The sequence below is a fragment of the Moschus berezovskii genome, chromosome 9, assembly GCF_049115385.1.
Source record: "Moschus berezovskii isolate FMDL1 chromosome 9, NW_MosBer_1.0, whole genome shotgun sequence".
NCBI classification, from domain to species: domain Eukaryota; kingdom Metazoa; phylum Chordata; class Mammalia; order Artiodactyla; family Moschidae; genus Moschus; species Moschus berezovskii.
In genome coordinates, this window is record NC_142468.1 from 96,167,542 (window position 1) to 96,186,811 (window position 19,270).

At 56.2% G+C, this 19,270-nt stretch overlaps 2 protein-coding genes across 2 annotated transcripts; one reads left to right on the forward strand and one right to left on the reverse strand.

Annotated features, from left to right (window-relative positions):
- Nucleotides 1–891: 891 nt before the first annotated feature.
- ADCY4 (adenylate cyclase 4) lies at nucleotides 892–15,901 on the forward strand. Its single transcript, XM_055435571.2, has 26 exons — nucleotides 892–977; nucleotides 1,272–1,471; nucleotides 2,692–2,889; nucleotides 2,984–3,145; nucleotides 3,704–3,853; nucleotides 4,287–4,435; nucleotides 4,510–4,621; nucleotides 5,345–5,472; nucleotides 5,607–5,765; nucleotides 6,018–6,150; nucleotides 6,345–6,518; nucleotides 8,974–9,017; nucleotides 9,151–9,237; nucleotides 9,424–9,493; nucleotides 9,813–9,910; nucleotides 10,586–10,670; nucleotides 10,776–10,913; nucleotides 11,786–11,896; nucleotides 12,114–12,298; nucleotides 12,468–12,552; nucleotides 13,007–13,165; nucleotides 14,083–14,229; nucleotides 14,523–14,630; nucleotides 14,747–14,861; nucleotides 15,168–15,292; nucleotides 15,377–15,901. The coding sequence occupies exons 2-26, from the start codon at nucleotides 1,313–1,315 to the stop codon at nucleotides 15,527–15,529; spliced, it is 3,234 nt and encodes a 1,077-aa protein (XP_055291546.2). The 5' UTR covers nucleotides 892–977; nucleotides 1,272–1,312; the 3' UTR covers nucleotides 15,530–15,901.
- A 1,177-nt stretch (nucleotides 15,902–17,078) lies between these two features.
- On the reverse strand, nucleotides 17,079–19,156 carry LTB4R (leukotriene B4 receptor). Its single transcript, XM_055435577.2, has 2 exons — nucleotides 19,004–19,156; nucleotides 17,079–18,377 (listed from the first exon to the last, which is right to left on the reverse strand). Exon 2 carries the CDS (start codon nucleotides 18,360–18,362, stop codon nucleotides 17,313–17,315), a length of 1,050 nt encoding a protein of 349 aa, XP_055291552.2. The 5' UTR covers nucleotides 18,363–18,377; nucleotides 19,004–19,156; the 3' UTR covers nucleotides 17,079–17,312.
- Nucleotides 19,157–19,270: the final 114 nt, after the last annotated feature.

Consider the following 19,270-nt stretch of genomic DNA (forward strand, 5'->3'; position numbering starts at 1 on the left):
AGTGGGATGCTGAGGGCTGTGGGTGGGCAATGCTGTGGCACACAAGTCAGGGCCCTGCTGGTGGTGGGGGCAGGAAGGAATCCTGGCTCCTGGGGCAGCTCTGATCTCAAGGCAGAGCACTTCCTGTAAAACAGGCAAGACCCCACCCTAAACCAAACCCTGAGGATACAGGCTGTGGTCCTGCCACCACCTTTTCTTCTGGCCTATAGACACTTGGCAGTGGAGTCCTGGGGAGGGGGCTCTCCCTGGGAATTCTCAGACCCCAGCACATCTGTGCCCTGCATGATACCCCTAGTCTATCTCGTAGGTCAGCCCTCATGCTGCCACCTCCCTCCCCCACATATATTCACGCACGGGTTGCTTCCATGGACGCATTGGAAACCTTTGATTCTCAGCTGGTATTTGGGAGTGGACAGCAATGGCTCCATGAAGCTACACGCAGATGTGCCCCTCCCATGGAGCTGGACACCACTGGAGTATAGACCGCTCAGATGTGGCCACAGCACTGCCATCCAGGCTTGAGGGGCAGGGAAGGATTGCCTTTCATCTGGACCTAGACCCTGGTCCCCATACACCACCATGTCCTTCTTCCCCACATCCCTGGCAGCTTTTGCTCCAGCCCAACTTCAGTCTCCCCACACCCAGGGTTTGGGGCCCATTTTGACATTTGACACTTGGTGCAGCCCCCCACCACCCCTTGGATCTCTCCCGTGGTCTGCATTCCCCTTCCTTGAGGGGAACAGATGTGGGGAGGCTGTGGTGTCAGGAGAGACAATCAGAGTGGGGGAGGAGGCGGGAGTGCCGAGCCTGGCTAGGGCACAGGAAGGGCCGGGCCGTCCCATCGGGGAAGTGGGAGGGGGCCGAGGCGCCTGGAGGGAAGAGCCTATTGCCCCGGCTATGAGCTACTAGCCTAGCAGCACGCTGACTCCATAACCTGCCCCAGAGTTACTCGGTTCAGCTGCAGCAGCATCGCAGCCGTGAGTTGGGGGCAAAGGGGGAGGCTGGGGCTCCTTTGCTTTAACCCTAAATCCTGTGCCCCTGGCTTTTGCCTGAGCACCTCTGCAGTCTGGGTTTGAGGGGTGACATTAAATGAGTGGGGAGTCCCCTCACCACCAGCTGGAAGAAGGCTGGGAGGCCCAGAGAATACCTGGAAGGAGACAGGATTGCCGCGAACTTGGGAGGTCTGGGAGCAAGTGGCGTGGTCCTGGTGAGAAGGGCACAGCTGGGGCTGGTCGGGGCCTCAGACAGTAACTCACCCTGGCCCTCCTCAGCCCCAGGGGCCCACCCCCAGGCTGTGTGGCGCGGGGAGACCATGGCCCGCCTCTTCAGTCCCCGGCAGCCCCCCAGCGAAGACCTCTTCTACGAGACCTACTACAGCCTGAGCCAGCAGTACCCACTGCTGCTGCTGCTGCTGCTGATCGTGCTCTTGGGGCTCCTGGCGCTGCTCCCTGTTGCCTGGGCAAGTGGCAGGGTGAGCAGGGGAGCGGAGGGGGTCTCTGATGCAGGCGTCCTTGAGGACTGCGGGACAGGCACTGCCTCCAGGGCATTTTCAGGGTTGGGCTTCGTGGGTCTTCTTTACAATGTGTTTTCTTTGCTGGGACCCAGGAAACAAGTTCTGGACCTTGCTAGGAGCTGCAGTGACCCCACACAAGTCACTGCCTCCCAGGGCACAGTTTCTGGGTCTATGCAAGGAGACAGCTGGGCCCTCGATGCTTCTAATTTCTCTGTGGGTCTGACCAATCTTACCAGCGCCTGTGATCTGCTGGTCCTAGGATAAATCCAATGCCGGGTTTTCTGATTTTCCAGGGGGGAAATTACACTGGGCCCCATGGGAATCTGTTTCCTGGTTTTCTTTCCCTCTTCGGGGGCTGTTCAGCAGTTGTACCCGCAGACTCCCAGAAAGCACTTTCCATCCTGCTCTCATTTAGTCCCCAGATAACATATTTCCAGTTTCTTTTGTGGGGGAAAAGGGCTCTTCAGTACCACTTCTGGAAATATCCTGCTCCATGTTTTCTTTCCACATTTCGGAGGCAAGGTGGGAAACCCACTGGATGAGACCAATGGTCCTCCTCCAAGTCCAGGAAGAGGTGGGGACAAAGGGTGGAGACAGGGAATGGGGTGGTGCTTCTACGCCTTGAGGAATGGGGAGATCCAGCTCCTAGGCAGGCAAGGGAGTTTCTCAGTGTCCCCCTGCCAAAGCACTGGGAGGTGGGGACAGAGCCTGAAACTGCGAGCCTCGGGCCCCAGGCAGGGAATTTCCCAAGCCAGTTGGCCAGATTGGATCCACTCATGCTAAGTCCCTCTATGAGCTAGAATTTTTCACTTGCTTTGGGATTCCAGGGGTGGGGTGGGGGTGGGAGGGGTGCTATAGTTCCTATCTGACAGGTGAAAAACCCGAGGCTCAGAAAGGCCATAGATTCACAAGTGGCCAATATGAGGCTGGAGCAAGGTCTTCCGGGTAGATGGTCCAGGTTCCATCACCCTGCAGAATGCAAGCGAGACAGTGAGTTGAATCGCAGGAGACTGCTGGCTCTGTGATTAAAAACAGATTATTAGCATTTTCGTGTCTTTCAATCTAATGTGAAAGACAAGTGGAGGTGCTCTGCTCACTGCTGTCTGCTCCTCCTCTTCTTGGATAAGCTCCCCAAACCCCACATTCCAATCTTGCCTCGAGTTCCCCCTCCCCACCAGGAGCTGGCCGGAGACCCAGCCTTCCTGACCACTGTGCTGTGCGCTCTGGGCGGCTTCTCACTGCTGCTGGTCCTGGCTTCCCGGGAGCAGCGACTGCAGCGCTGGACGCGTCCCCTGTCAGGCCTCGTGTGGGCAGCGCTGCTTGCACTAGGCCACAGCTTCCTGTTCACTGGGGGCGTGGTGAGCGCCTGGGACCAGGTGAGGCAGGTGGAGCAGGGCAATGGGCATTCCTAGGCCTCCACTTGCACCCAAACAGCATAGGCTTGCAACTTCCCGTGCCCGTCTCCCCTAGGTGTCCTTTTTCCTGTTTGTCATCTTCACTGTGTATGCCATGTTGCCCTTGGACATGCGGGACGCTGTCACTGCGGGTGTCACCTCCTCACTCTCCCACTTGCTGGTCCTTGGGCTGTATCTTGGGCCTCAGCCAGACTCACGGCCGGCGCTGCTGCCACAGGTGAGCACACAGGAAGCACAGGCTGCGTCCGGGGCTGGCTCCGCTGGGCGCTGCTTGCTTCCTCTGGGCATTCACCAGCTGTTTCGCTGAGCTGACTCCATGGCAGGGTGCAGGGTTCAAACACAGACCTGGTGGAGCTGGTCCACAGTGCGAGCGCGATGCCTGCAAACGCCAGAAGAGGGCTCTGCCGCCCCCTTCCCCGCACCCCGGGAAGGGGGTTCGCCGGGGGACCAGGGTGATGGGGACAGATGTGGATAACAGAACCTTCACAGAGAATGTAAAAATTAGAGCTTGAGTAGTTTCCTGCTGCCGCGTGGGCGGGGATAGTGGAGAGGTATTCCCGGCAGAAGGTTTCTAGACCTAAGAGGCTGTGTTGGTGCAGCAACCAAGGGTCTGGATAGGGTGGTGGGGTGTGGGAGAAGAGCCCCCTACAGACACCACAATGCGGCACCAGTTGCCTCGAAATACTCTTAACTGTAGAGTCCTCCCTGCCATCTCAGTTAGCCCCCCGCCCCCACCCCGGGGTGCAGCGTCCTCTGAGACTGGCCCTCCCCGCAGCTGGCTGCAAACGCGGTGTTGTTTCTGTGCGGGAACGCGGCCGGAGTCTATCACAAGGCGCTGATGGAGCGCGCGCTGCGCGCCACGTTCCGGGAGGCGCTGAGTTCCCTGCACTCGCGGCGGAGACTGGACACCGAGAAGAAGCATCAGGTCCTCCGGGCCAGGAGGCCGAGTGGGGCTGGGGCTCGGAGAGAGGAGTTGTTTGGGTCACACAACCGGGCTCCGGAGACCGAATGATTTGAGGCGGGTCACTTGACCTATTTCCTCCTTTATAAAATATAGCTATTGCGCACCTTGGAAGGCTGCTGTGAGGTTCAAAAAACCTGAATCTTGTGAAAGCACTTTAGAGCCTTATGATATTAAACGAAGGGCTCTAATTCCTGTGTTGGTGCTGGAAGTTTAATCCCTAACATCGATCAGTGCAGGGCAGAGCTGGAGCCGGGCTGTGGGTGGTGGGGACCATCACTCTGGTGAACGCCTCTGGCGCTGGGGGAGTCTGTGGGCTCCTAGGGGTTTGAGGGGGTGGGGCTCCTGGCTCTAGGGAGTGGGGGTGAGGGTTGGGGCTCATAGTTGCCTCCCTCAGGAACACCTTCTCTTGTCCATCCTTCCTGCCTACCTGGCCCAAGAGATGAAGGAGGAGATCATGGCACGACTGCAGGCTGGACAGGGGTCACGGCCAGAAAGCACCAACAATTTCCACAGCCTCTATGTCAAGAGACACCAGGGAGTCAGGTATGAAGGGTGGTCAGAGGGGAGGGGGTGTGGGCTGAGACCCCAGCCCCATTGATGCCATCTGCCCTGCCCAGCGTGCTGTATGCTGACATCGTGGGCTTCACGCGACTGGCCAGTGAGTGCTCCCCTAAGGAGTTGGTGCTTATGCTCAACGAGCTCTTTGGCAAGTTCGACCAAATCGCCAAGGTCAGAGGGGGCTTCCTTCCCCACCTTCAAACTCCCCACCCTGGAGAGACCCTGCCAGGGAAGGTCCTGCCTTATAAGATCCCTGTCCCACTTCCAAGCTCATGAGGGCTCCCAGATAACTCCACTGCGGTAGGAAACCCTCTCAAACATCCCCAGGTATGGAACTGCTCACTGCACACCTCAGATTTGGAGGGAACTTTCAACATCCTCACAGATGCCCCAACCACAACACCCCTGAACAGGCTCTGAGTCCCAGCACAGGTGTCTCTGGACACCACAAGCAAATCTAGATGGATTTTTCTGATGCACTAATGTTAGGAGGCCCTTCCAAGGGAAATCTCTGCCCTCTGCATCCTCAGCTTAGCTACCTTGTCAGCCGTCAGGGATGCCCCCAAGGAATTTAATCTTGGGTGTCCTCCCAAAAAAACCCTCAATCCTGAGATGACTTTCATATGCTCAAATCTGGATACACCCTACATGTGCCAAAGCTGGAGAGATTCACAAACCTCCCAACCCTTCAGATGCCCTTCTGAGAAAGACACCCACATAGAAAACCTCAGCCAGCCCCATATCAAGTTGAGGGAGGCCCTAGATCTGATCTCGACACACCCAACCTCAGAAGTTCTTCAGGGATACCACATTTGCTCCCACTTGTCCCAGCTCCTTCCTGCCTCCTCTGGCTGCTAACCAGGTGCCCCCACCCCATGCACACCCTTCCCCAAGGAGCACGAATGCATGCGGATCAAGATCCTGGGAGACTGTTACTACTGTGTCTCCGGGCTGCCACTCTCACTGCCAGACCACGCCATCAACTGTGTGCGCATGGGGCTGGACATGTGCCGGGCCATCAGGTCAGCTGGGGCGGGCAGGATGGACGTGCGGAGGAGCAGACAGGATGGTGGAAGTCCTCCTGGAAAGAGGGAGGGGTACAGTACAGGTAGGGCTGAAGTCAGCACTCAGACTCTTCTCTACACATCTTGCTCAGGAAACTTCGGGCAGCCACGGGTGTGGATATCAACATGCGTGTGGGCGTGCACTCAGGCAGCGTGCTCTGCGGGGTCATCGGGCTACAGAAATGGCAATATGATGTCTGGTCCCATGATGTCACTCTGGCCAACCACATGGAGGCGAGCGGAGTGCCAGGGTGAGAGCTGGGGCTCCAGGAGGCTATAGCAAAAGACCCATCAGGCCTCCCACACGCCTGGTTTTCATAGTTCTTTAAAATGACCGTCTTCTCAAGTGGGGCTCAGGGAGGTCCTGGGGACAGGGAGGGGAGCTGGGAGACATCTCCTGTAGCACAGGATCTTGCTGGCAGTCAGATGTCCAGGAATGATCCTTGAAAGAAGTGAGAGATTTGGAAGCCTTCCCTCCTGACCCCCCTTCCCTCTTCTTCCAGACGAGTACATATCACAGGGGCTACTCTGGCCCTGCTGGCCGGGGCTTATGCTGTGGAGGATGCAGCCGTAGAACACCGGGACCCATACCTTCGGGAGCTAGGGGAGCCGACCTACCTGGTCATCGACCCCTGGGTAAGAATCCCGCCTGGACCCTGTGACCTGGCCCACCCTGACATCCAATGAGCCTGATCGCGTCCATGCCAGAGACTGAGCTCCTGGGTCCTGATGTGGGTATCACAAGGGAGGGGACCCAAGCCTTAAAGGAGTGTGGGGAGAATGGGGACGTCAAGTCAACGTGATCTTGACTCAGCCCTCATATGGCCCAGGCTGCAGAGGAGGACGAGAAGGGCACTGCAGGAGGGTTGCTGTCCTCTCTTGAGGGCCCCAAGATGCGTCCGTCACTGCTGATGACCCGCTACCTGGAGTCCTGGGGTGCAGCCAAGCCTTTTGCCCACCTGAGCCATGCGGAGAGCCCTGTGTCCACTTCGACCCCTCTCCCGGTATGTGCATCTCCTTCCTGAGCCCAGCACTCAGCATCAACCCACCCCCGTGGCCCACTTCCAACGCTGCCTGCCCCCTCCACCAGGGAGTCCCTTGATGACATCCCAAGGTCCTGAACTGTCTGGTCACCTCAGCCACTGGTTCAGGACCTTCCTTGCCCTTCTTTTCAGAGAAAGGACAAAGATGACTTCCCTCTGAGCTCAGTTCAGAGAAGACTCAAGACCCCATAGACACCGTGTCCGTTGCTCCCCAGCCTCCCTTCAGGAAGCCACTTCCCCTGGAACCGTACTCCCTCCTAACTCTGAGGCCAGTGCTGCACACCCATTCCCACCAGGAAATGGGTCTGTTTAGCTCAGACCGCATGCTCTCTTCTTCAGTCCCTACTGGGACCAGGACAGTGGTGGCCAATCACCCGTTGCCCCCACTCTCCAGCACTTGTACACAGATAAGATGAGGTGAAAGTGAAAATCACTCATGGCCTTGAAGAAGGAAGTAACCATGAGTGGGCAGAGTCGGGGAGAGGGCAGGGAGGCTGGCCCGCCCCTTATCTGGGGAAAGCTAGGACAGGATGTTACTGGCTGATCTATGCAAAGCACTTCAAAGTAAGGAGTGATTCATCACCTGCCGGGAGAGCCTGCATCTCCCCCACAGGCTCTTGGTACTTGATGACGAGTGGCCTGAACCCTCTCATGCAGGAACCCAGGCCATGTCCCTGAAGGCTTGCCATGGGATTCAATTCCACAGCCTGTTCTCCTCCATTGTACCCCATCTTCCCCAAAACTGTTCAGCATTCCTAGCCACTTGTCCATAGATCTTCCCAGAATCTTCTAAGCCAGGTAGACCTGCTTGGATTTACGGGGTGACTCCAGAGTACCCTCTCTGTGTCCCATCCCCGCTCCTCTCCCATCCAACAGGAAAGCAGGCCAGAGATCAGTGCGCAGTGGGGAGCGGGGAGGGGTGGAGGACCTTGGCAGCAGTGGCTCAGTGGCTGAGTGCCTCAGCGTGGGGAAGGGGAGAGGTCAGAATGCTATGCTGGTGGAATGGAGAGGAAGGAAGGACCCAAGACCCAGTGACTTGCAGGATGAGGCCTCCCGGTGGGCGTAGGGGAGAAGGGGGCTTGCCCAGGGGCTGTGAGACAGTGTTGAGTGCAATCCTCATCCGTCATGGTGGGGATGCCTCCTCAGAACCCTGCCAGACCTCCCTAAATCCTTCACTGTCATGCAGGCTGATAAGTGTCAGGGCAGAGTGGGAACCCCTTGTTCTAAGGTATCTTTCAATGTGGGACCACACCAGCCCAGAAACTCCCTTCTCAGTCCCTGACGTTCCAGGGTCTCATTTAAATGTTAGGGATGCTGAGAATCACACTCAGATTGCTATTAAACAATGTGGAACTATGGGGTGACTGGGCAGTGTTTGTGTGGGGGCTACCACCCATCCATGTTTATTCCTTCTACAGTCTTTCAGTATCTGCGATGTGGCATGCACTAGGGTAGTTCTTGAAAAGACAGAAATGAATGAGATAGTTCCCTGCCTTTAAATAATGTATAGGCATAGGGGAGGGCAGGAGGTAGTTTGATAAGAGTTAGACTCAGGTGTAGATGTATAGATGATTCCATGCCTGAAACATACCTCTCAATCACTCTGTCTCTCCCTCTCTGCTCCTCTCACGGACGCAGGGTTTTGGTTTGTGGGCCAAACCCACAGGGTGGCCGCCCTGTGACCTGTTTCCTTCACGTGAGCGAGGGGAGTGGGGAAGGACCGTCACCCTGCATCTTGCCCTGGGTAGTGGCTGCGGCACTTCACCTCCTTCCTTGGCGGTCATCCCCAGTTGCATGCTCCTTCTCACATCGCATATCCCTTCTGGTGCAGAAGAGAGTGACTCTAACCAGGTTCCTCTTCCTCTTCCCCCTTCTTCTCCATTTTTGGTTCTCTCCCCTACCACCTCCCAGTTCAGCCTGATCACCATGAAAGGACAGAGGAGATTCCAAGTGTTCTGCATTGCCATTCCGGTTTCAACCAACAGGGATTTTTTTTTTTTTTTTGGCATGGGGTGATGGGCAAGTCACTGCCTTTGGAATCTGTTGCAGCCCTTAGGGAAGATGAGACACAAGAAATCACAGCCATCAAGCCTACAGAAGATCCAGGGTTGCCTCTTAAGTGATAGAAACTGTGAGGAAATCAGAGGGCATAGAGATTCTTGGAGTCTGAAAGGTCAGAAAGAAGCTTGAAGAAATAAATGTGGTTTGTGGGATTGGGTAGAGATGGAAATGGGGATAGAAATGGTGATGTGTATATAAAGCCAGAGATAAAGATAGAAAGGGGGAGACAGAGTTGGGTTAGATGCTCAAGTCAAGGCCTGTGCAAATTTGAAATGCCTCGCTGCAGAGAGGCTCCACCATGGTGGAGTATGCCCACCACCTTTCATCTTCCTCCATCCCTGTGTTCTCCTTGCAGGAGAAGGCCCTGTCTTCCTTCAGCCCCCAGTGGAGCCTGGACCGGTGAGGTGGCCTGAGCAAATTTGAGTGGGGTTGTCCCTGTGACCTACCTACATCCTCCCTGGGGGGCTGCTCCTGCTTTGCCCAGATGCTTTTGAGGGTCTTCCTGGTGACAGGCTGGGCTCTCACTGTGCAGGAGCCGTACCCTGCGGAGACCTGACGATGAACTAGACACTGGGGATGCCAAGTTCTTCCAGGTCATCGAACAGCTCAATTCTCAGAAGTATGGAGATCTGAAGAGGGCTGGGAGGGCTGGAGGCCAGGGCTCAGGTGGCAGAGGAAGGACAGTGCTTCCTCTGCCCAGAAAGGAAGGGAAAACCTTCCCAGCTCTAGTCTTTCCACTCGCCTGACCACGGCCCCCCTCCCTGCCCCTTCCTCTTCCGGGCTTTCTGCCCCCGCCTCCCTTCAGACAGTGGAAACAGTCAAAGGACTTCAATCCACTGACACTGTACTTCAGAGAGAAGGAGATGGAGAAAGAGGTAGGCTGGGGAGATGGCACCAGAGGATTTCCCAACCTCAGTTTCTCTGCCCTGGGGAGGGGCAGGCGCTGTGGTCCCACCTCCCTTTCCCAGTTCTGGTCAGTTTGTGACCTTGGACGGGTGAAGGGCTTGTATTAGTCCTTTGAATTATGGGGTGGTGATGAGAGGAAGGAGGACAGCTCCTTGGAGAACCGGTAGGGGCTTCCTGGGTCAGAACTGGAGGGTGGGACAGTGAGGCTGGGGACCCCCTCCTTGCTTGGGATTGACACCTTCAAGGTGATGAGCAGCACTGGTGCCGACCCCTCCCCAACCCTTGCAGTATCGGCTCTCTGCACTCCCCGCCTTCAAATACTATGCAGCCTGCACCTTCCTGGTTTTTCTCTCCAACTTCATTATCCAGATGCTGGTGGCAAACAGGTGAGAGGCCTCTAGACAAAGGAAGCCCTGATTCTCCAAAAGAGATCCCCTGGCTCTTCCAGACCCCTAACCCACACTTCCTTCCCTTATTCACGTCCCCTCGGCCCAGGGCCCTGAACCTCAGAGGAAATGGAAAAACTTGTTCTGGGGAACCAGTAACCGTAGCCCTCATCTCACCGTCTTACATCCTGTGCGCTTTCTGCAGCCCCCGAGCATTTTCACGTGCCTGTCTCTCTGTTCTCACAACAGTCCCGTGAGATTTGGGTTTCTTTTGTTTCCACTAAGAAATCCAAATCTCACAGCAAATGAGCTTAGAGAGTAGGTCCTCACTCCTAGTTCGCTGCTAGGAAGGGTGAGGACTCATTCAAAACTCAGCCAGGTGAAAGAACTTTGGCCCAAAAGCCCAGAGACCAGTCTGATGGATGCTCGGCCACTCTCATGAGCCCCCGTCCCTTCGAAAATTGTCCCTGCGTTATCCCAGTACTGTCCGAGACCCTGCAGCTTTCCCAGGTCGTCAGTATGAAATGTCTTTCATCTGCCTAGGCTTCAGCAGCAGCCGGTTCAGATCTCCAGGACCACTTTTCCCTGTATCTCCCACCCAGACTGCAGGATGCCTTCCCAGCACACCGAAAGCCTATTCTGGCTCCTCAAGGCCTCATTCTTGTCTCTCTTTAGGCCTCCAGCTCTGACCATCACCTATAGCATCACCTTCCTCCTCTTCTTCCTCCTCCTCTTCATCTGCTTCTCAGAGCATCTGACGGTGAGGTGGGCACAGGGGCAGAGTGGTGAGCGGGGGCCCTGACCACAACCTGGCCCATAGTGGCACTCCAGCTGCGTGGCTAAGACCCCCATGCTCCTTCCACAGAAGTGTGTCTTGAAAGGCCCCAAGATGCTGCACTGGCTACCCACCCTGTCTGTCCTGGTGGCCACACGGCCAGGACTGAGAGTGGCTCTGGGCACCGCTGCCATCCTGCTCGTCTTCGCCATGGCCATTACCAGTCTGGTGAGAGAGAAGGGGCCCTATGCACCCCCATCAGGGCATGCTGGACCTTCCAGAGGCTGAAAGAGGACTTTTGGATTTGGGAGAACAGCTGGACTAAGGCCAGGGGATACTGGAAATGTTGGACAAGTATAAATGAAAATTATAGTCATGCACAACCTACCACCTGGGCAACATCATTATTAATAACACTTTGGTGGACATTCTTCCCATCTTTTTTCTATGTAAGCAGCTCTTCCTTACTTACCTTGAAAATGAAAGTGGTGTTAGTCTCTCAGTTGTGTCTGACTCTCTGTGACCCCATGGACTATAGCCTGCTGCGCTCCTCTGTCCGTGGGATTCTCCAGGCAAGAATACCGAAGTGGGTTGCCATTCCCTTTTCTAAGGGTTCTTCCCAACCCAGGGGTTGAACCTGGGTCTCCCACATTTCAGGCAGTTTCTTTACTGTCTGAGCCACCAGGGAAGCCCTACCTTACACAATTAAGCTGAGTTTGGCAGGATTTTTAGAACTTAGAATCATTCCTAGAATTCTATCCCTGAAAAACACCTTAGCAATCATCCCCCAACCAAGTTACAAAAGTGGAAGCTGAGGCCCAGAGAGGTTACGTGGTTGGCAAAAGATCACACAGGGATCTTGGATCATGGATCTTTTGATGCATGACAGACTAGTGCTCGTGTCACCCACTCTGGGGATGCCTGCTCACTCCCAGCAAGGATCCCAGCACCAGTCTCCCTCACCAACCAGGGAGGATAGCAGGATCCACCACTTTGGCAGAGTCCAGCCCTGACTCACCCCTGGGTCATCTGAAACCCAGCTCAAGTCACCATCAGGCCCAAGCAGCTGCCTTCCCGCCTCAGCTCCTTGTCTCCTACAGGTCTTCTTACCAGCAGCATCAACCTGCCCTTTCCAGGCTCCCAATGTATCCTCCATGGCTTCCAACCTCTCCTGGGAGCTCCCTGGGTCCCTGCCTCTCATCAGCGTCCCAGTGAGTGTCCCTCACAGCCCTGGACGTCCTTCTCCAGAGCCTCCCTTGGCCCCTCCCCCACTCCATCCTGCGGACAGGGGCAGACACGAGCCCCACTCGGTGTGTGTTTGTGCGACTGTCACCCCTGCCCCCCTCGATAGGACAGGAGCCCTGGGGTGTCCCCCGCCCCACCCTTGGGACAGGCCCCACCTCCTGACCACCCTGCCTGGCCCCACAGTACTCCATGCACTGCTGCGTGTTGGGGTTCCTCTCCTGCTCCCTCTTCCTGCACATGAGCTTTGAGCTGAAGCTGCTGCTGCTCCTACTGTGGCTGACGGCCTCCTGCTCCGTCTTCCTGCACTCCCACGCCTGGTTGTCCGACTGCCTCATCGCCCGCCTCTATCTGGGCACCTTGGACTCCAGGTGCGCATGGCCGCTGCACAGAGGGGCCCAGGCTGGGATGGGACCGAGCAGAGCTGTCCTCATCTCTCTGCCTGAACCACCCACAGGGCAAAGGCCAAGGGCCACGTGGGTGCTGGTGCGGGGAGTGATGGGGAGGTCATGGGACAACCCTGATCTGTGGCCTCCTCAGGCCAGGGGTGCTGAAGGAGCCCAAACTGATGGGAGCAGTCTCCTTCTTCATCTTCTTCTTCACCCTCCTAGTCCTGGCTCGGCAGGTAAGTCTCCCAGCTCAGCCCTCCAGGGCCTCCCTAGAAAGGGTGAGGCTGGGTCCCCATATATGTGATTTAGTCTCTCTCACCCTTTCCCTTAATCTCATATTTCCAGGGGCGAACCCAAATGGTCTGTCCATTGGCAGCTTCTAAGTGAAATTTCCTGCTCCCTTTATTCTTCTTTGCTCCCCAAGGAGAGTGCCCTTAAATCCTCCCCTCCGCCCCTCCCTCCCACCCCAATCTAGGAAAATTATGTTTAAGGAAAAATCCTCTGCCCCTACTGCCCTCCCTCATTTGAATCTAGATTCGAGGCAGTCTCCCTGGGCAGAGTTGCACCTTAAGCTTTTCTCTAAACTGGGAGTACAGTGTGGTTTTAAGCATCATGGAGTGAGGGGTGAATGCTCAGAAGCTGGGCCCCCCTGTGCTGTGTCTCCCCATGGCCCCCTGTGACCCTCCGCAGAACGAATATTACTGCCGCCTGGACTTTCTGTGGAAGAAGAAGCTAAGGCAAGAGCAGGAAGAGACGGAGACGATGGAGAACCTGACCCGGCTGCTCTTAGAGAACGTGCTCCCTGCGCACGTGGCCCCCCAGTTCATTGGTCAGAATCGGCGCAATGAGGTGACTCCCCACCCCCAACTCCTGAGCCTCAGAGGACGAAAGTCTTGGCTTGGCCCATCTTGTCTGGACTCCTGCCTGACGGGTTGGGCAGCCGCCCAAGCCCCCATGCCTGTCAGGGGCCTCCATTTTTACAAGTTCTTAGGCTCTGTCTTTGGTGAGCACAGTCTCTGCCTCCCAAGGTCTTACTGGGAAGGAGTGTCCGCTCCGATGGCTGCTCCCTACCCTTCCAAAGCCTCGTGGAGTGTCAACGGGAACTGTGTGAAGGACACAGTCCTCCCATCTCTCCAGCCCCACACTGTCCAGTTTGGTAGCCATTAGCCTCAGCGTGGCCATTAATTAAAATAGAAGATTCAGTTCCTCGGTCACACTGGCTCCCTTTCAAGTGTTCCACAGCTGCTTTGGCCAGTGGCCACCATATAGAACAGTGCAGCCAACAGAACGTGTCCATCCCTGCAGAAACTTCTGCTGGATGCTGCTGCTCTTGACTCTTCTTTTCCCCACCATTGGTTTTCTTTTTTTTTAGTTTGGATAGCAAAATTTATTTCTCAGAGTTCTGGAGGCTATTACTGCTTCATTTTATCTTCCAAATATAGCTGCCTCTGTAAGCTGACAACACTTTTCAGCAATAAGCTATAAAGATAATTCCCATGCATATGATCCCAGTTCCAAAAGAGACTCCCTTCACGTTGCTGTGAGGTGATCTTGACTCCGAACCTCTCTCTTTCCTGGAATTGCAATGAGACCCAATCTTTAACTCCTCAGTCACATCCCTGGGGTAACCTGACCCTACCCCTCTCCTTCCTTCCTGACCCTTCTTAAACTGAGGGGGAGGAGTGTGGACACAGGGAGGAGGACCCATATAGACCAGAAGGGGAAGAACATGGCACAGCCGCTCACCCCAGCCTCCTGCCCCCCAGGACCTCTACCACCAGTCCTATGAGTGTGTGTGCGTCCTCTTCGCCTCAGTCCCAGACTTTAAGGAGTTCTACTCTGAATCCAGCGTCAACCACGAGGGGCTAGAGTGTCTGCGGCTGCTCAATGAGATTATCGCTGATTTTGATGAGGTGACAGCTCCAAGGGCCCCCCCCCAGATCCTATGTCCTGGATTCTAGGATTTTCCACCAGGCCCTCCTTCCACTTCACTCTCCTGGCCAGGAGGACCATCCTCCCCTCCCCAGCCCTCCTGCTCCTCCTCTGATGCCCCAGCTCTGCCCTCCCCAACAACTCTGCTCACTGCCGACTCTCACCCTGCCACCATCCCTGACCCCACGACTGGTCCTTGAGCTTCCAAAAGCCTGGGGCTGGGCTTCTGGGAGAGATCCAGAGAGACTGGGGACACAGCCTCCTTTCTGTACAGCTGCTCTCCAAGCCCAAGTTCAGTGGGGTGGAGAAGATCAAAACCATCTGCAGCACCTACATGGCAGCTACCGGCTTGAACGCCACCTCTGGACAGGATGCGCAGCAGGTACCGCATCCCTTCCTTACCTACTAACCCTCTTTTGGGCTCTCCTTGGTGGGCCAATAATGGGCCTTATCTCTGTGCCTTCATTGACCCATCCTGGTGGGCTGACCCTTTGCCAGGATGCTGAGCAAAGCTGCAGCCACCTTGGCACCATGGTAGAGTTTGCTGTGGCCCTTGGGTCTAAGCTGGATGTCATCAACAAGCACTCATTCAACAACTTCCGCTTGCGTGTCGGTGAGGACCCTCCCTTCCTGGGGCAGTTTGGGACCTCCTTCTCACCTTCCCAAGCTCTCCCTCCCCCAAGTCCATTGTTAGCTGCTCCCCAGCTCATCCCGGGAAACCCCTCCAGACTCACCCCTTGGGATGGAGCATGAAGCTAGGAGGCCCATCTACTTCCTTCCCTAAGCAGCACTCCTCTAGCCCGTCCTCCTTTCCTCCAAGGCCCCCAGCCCCTTCAGTCTAGCTCCCTGAGCTTTCTTTCCCCCCTCTCCTTCTTCAAAACTCCCCCTCAGGGCCCCTCTTTACCACACCTCTTGTCAGGGTTAAACCACGGACCTGTAGTGGCTGGAGTGATTGGGGCCCAGAAACCACAATATGACATCTGGGGCAACACGGTGAACGTAGCCAGCCGCATGGAGAGTACAGGCGTCCTGGGCAAGATTCAGGTGAGGGAGCCGCTCAGAGGTGCGGGGGCAAGGGGGATGAGGTTAAGGACACCCCCACATTCCCTCAGCCCTTTCCAATTGCAGGTAACAGAGGAGACAGCCTGGGCCCTGCAGTCCTTAGGCTACACCTGCTACAGCCGGGGCATCATCAAGGTCAAAGGCAAAGGGCAGCTCTGCACCTACTTCTTGAACACAGATTTGACACGAACTGGACCTCCCTCAGCCACCCTAGGCTGAGAACCCAACCCCGTCCTCTCCATCTGGAAGATCCTCAGTAAAGAGACTCTGCTATGTCTGGGTTAGAATTGATGTCAGAAGCTGCTGGTTTAGCTGAGGAGCATCTTCTCCTCGCCTCTCAGTAGGACCGCTTCTTCCCAGGCCAAACTGAACGTATGTGCGCAAGTGTGAGCATGAGTGTGTTCAAATGGAGGGATTTTTTCCCACACGCTCAGCAAAAGCACTGCCTCTGCCTCCCTGCCTGCCTGCCAACCTGATTCTAGGATTGGGTACCCTTGGAAGCAGAAAGAATTTTCATCCACATGACTCAAAACAAAGACTTGTCCTCTCCTGCTTCCCACCCACAAATACTGGAAAGAATCTCCGGGAAAATGTCTTTTGATCTTTATTTACAGAACAAACACCAAGTGAGCGCCTGTTCTGGGCTTACTGTGTAGTATGGGTGGGAAGCCTGGGATATAATCTGCTAGGTCCCTCCTCATCTCAGCTGCTGTTCTCAAGCTGACCCACCATGCTTTCTAGCAAGGACGTGTATACAGTTGCTGCTGCTGCTGCTGCTAAGTCGCTTCAGTCGTGTCCGACTCTGTGCGACCCCATAGACGGCAGCCCACTAGGCTCCCCCGTCCCTGGGATTCTCCAGGCAAGAACACTGGAGTGGGTTGCCATTTCCTTCTCCAACTGTGTATACAGTTGGGGGTCTCCAATTCTCAGGTCTCTCAGATTCTCCATTGCTTCCTGCCCTGATGCTGATAGGTCCTGAAGCATCCATGGCTCATTCCTGCTCACATTTTGGGGTCATGAGAGGTATCTTGATGTGCAGATGTTTCACGAGGATTTTTGACTTTTCTCCTGGTTGTCTTTCTCTTTTTATGCAAGAGATTCAAAAAGTAAACTGCCGCTACTATCTTTTTAAAAGGCTGTCAGAAAGAGCCAGTCCAAGGCTCTCCAAGGCAACAGTCTTCCCAAGAAAGAATGACACAACCCTCTCACTTCTGCAAATCTTCATTTCCTAAGGGTGACCACATCACAGAGGGCCTTCAGCTCTGTGCCACAGCATTTTAGGGGCTGGCAGGATGCTGATGTGCAGAGTTCTAAAGAATAAGATCTGATGACTTGGTTCACTGGTGAGACTGCCTCGGGAGAGAGAGAAAAGAGGCAATCCCCTAAGACCTCTCCTATTGAGAGGACAGAGAGTGCTGGCAGGAGGTTGGAGTCCCACTAACAAAGATCCCCACCCCAGCCCCCAGACACCTCCTAGCAGGTCTAAATGTTCTTCCTGTGCTGAGTCAGGGAGTCTGGAGTGATGGGCACACCCGGGTGGTCTTCCTTGGCCAGCTCCTTCAGAGGTCTGCAGACCTGTGTTGTTACAAGTATGATCTGCAGATCACCTTCCTCAGAATCGGGGTGGGAAGGTCTGATGTCTCTGTCTCTGTGTCCCCAAACTGAAAAGCACGGGAAACTGAAGGATGTGCCACTCTGCTATTGAGAAGGAGCATCCAGGAGCACCCCAGTCCCCCATCATGAACACATCACACACACCAGGGTTGACCCAGTTTCAGACTTCAGTTTTAATTGTAAAGCTGCCTGTGGGGACCCGGTTCCCATTCAGCCCTGAGTTGTGCCCCTCCCCGCCTTCCGCTCCACTCTCCCACCAGCGTTCTCTTCCTGGGGGAAGGAGGGGGATGGTCAAAAATTGGGTCAGGCCAGCGGGGAGGGCATTCCCCCAGGAGGAAAGCTACGGTCCTTGCAGTGCAGACACCCAGCAGGCCTAATTGAGCTCGCTTCACTCGAGAGGGTTGGTGGAGGCAGTGAGGCTTTCGGCGGGGTCAGGCTCGGGAGAGGCGGGGGTGCCCCTCACCGTCTGAGCCAGGGTGCCCCCGCGACGGCTGCTGGACGCCTCAGAGCCGGTGCCCTCCAACAGCTTGGCGACGAAGCCCACGCCGGCAGAGCGCAACAGGCTGCCCCCGGCGCACGCGTACAGCAGGGGGTTCACGCTGCTGCTCAGGAAAGCCAGCGTGATGAGCACGCGGCGGGCTCGGAGCAGCCGCTGACCCACCGGTCCGGAAACCAGGGCCTTGCCCGCTGCCGCGCGGAACCCCTCGGCCAGGTTCACCACGTGGTAGGGCAGCCAGAAGGCGGCGAAGGCCAGGATGATGAGCGCCACCAGGCGGCCGGTGCGGCGGCTGCGGCGGAAGCGCCGGGCCCGCAACCTGCGCCCGATGTCGCAGTAGCAGGCCACCACGACGAGGAAGGGCAGCAGGAAGCCGGTGATCACCTCGAAGAACAGATGGAAGGCCCGATGTCTTTCGCTGGGGTACTTCGGGAAGCAGGTCAGGCTCCTATTGTCCGATTCCAAGTGCACCGTGCGGTACAAGAGGACGGGAGTGGCCAGCAGAACAGACACCACCCAGATGCCGGCCAGCACCCGCCAGGCGACTGCCTTGGTGCGCAGCTTCTGGGACACAAAGGGGAGGGCCACCGCCAGCGAGCGGTCCAGACTCATGGCCGTGATGAGTAGGACGCTGGCATACATGCTGACTCCACAGACATAGTGGGTCACGCGGCAGCCGGACAGTCCAAACGTCCAGGTGCCTCGGGCCATAAAGTGGAGGAAGAAGGGGGCAGTGAGCAGCACGGCCAAGTCGGCCAGGGCCAAGTGTAGCACCATCAGGGCAGTGACCGAGCGCTTCTGCAGCTTTGCCAGGATGCTCCACACCACAAAGCTGTTGCCAGGAAGCCCTACAGCCAGTGCCACTGATAGTACGGTGATGACCAGCAGAGGGATGAAACTGCCATCTGATGAGGAGGGTGCTGCAGGCGCTGTAGTGTTCATGGCTATAGCAAGGACCTGGAGAGTGAGGGCGACACGCACATGAAGGAAGGGTGTCCTGACACTCTGGACACACTAAGTCTGGGTACTCTCATCCGTCTCCAAGATCAGCACCATCAGACGCTGCTCACCGGGGTATACTACCCTCATCATCACCCACTGACCTGTCTTAAGGGGATCTGGCTGAGTAGAAAGATAAATTTCCTAACAGCCACAGAGCCCCTTCCTGCCCAGAGACCCAATTGCAAAATATACAGCAGCAACAGAAGCAGTATTTCCAGACCTGTCAGCCTCCATCCCTTCAGTTCAGGGGGACCCTAAAACCCAGAACCAAAGTGGAGGCTCTTCTTAACAATGCTGCACCTCTCAAAAGGCTAGCTCCTTTCCCCTACCACCACCCCATCCCTGCCAGACCCTCAGCCCACTCAAGTGCCACTGCCCTCTTCCAATCACCTACCCACCCGCCCCAGAGGTGCCCAGGGTCCGCCAAGAATAACAAGGATGGGGAAGAGTTCGTGGACAGGAGACAAGGCCAAGCCCTCTCAAGCTCCTTCACCACTGCTCAGCTTCCTTGGGAAGTCCTTTGGACCTTCTCTTACAGTTGTGCTCCCTCCCCCCACCTCCCCTACTCCCAGGGTACTTACTTAAGGCTTTGCCGGGCACTGGTTGGAAGCTGGTGCCAATCCCAGGGTGAGGGCAGAATGGCGTAGCCTATCCCCAGATCTGTGCTGGTGCCAGGGGCCTGGCCTGGGGTCTGGGTGCTATCAGTTAAGTCAGCTAGAGAGGAAGTGCCACAGAGCAGGGGAGGGGAGATGCATCTTGCCGAGGGTGGGGTGGAAACTCCTCCCCACCCCCTTTGCTAGGTGGGGTGGAATAGTCTTTGTGTTCCAGAAGAGCCGGGTGGGGAGGAG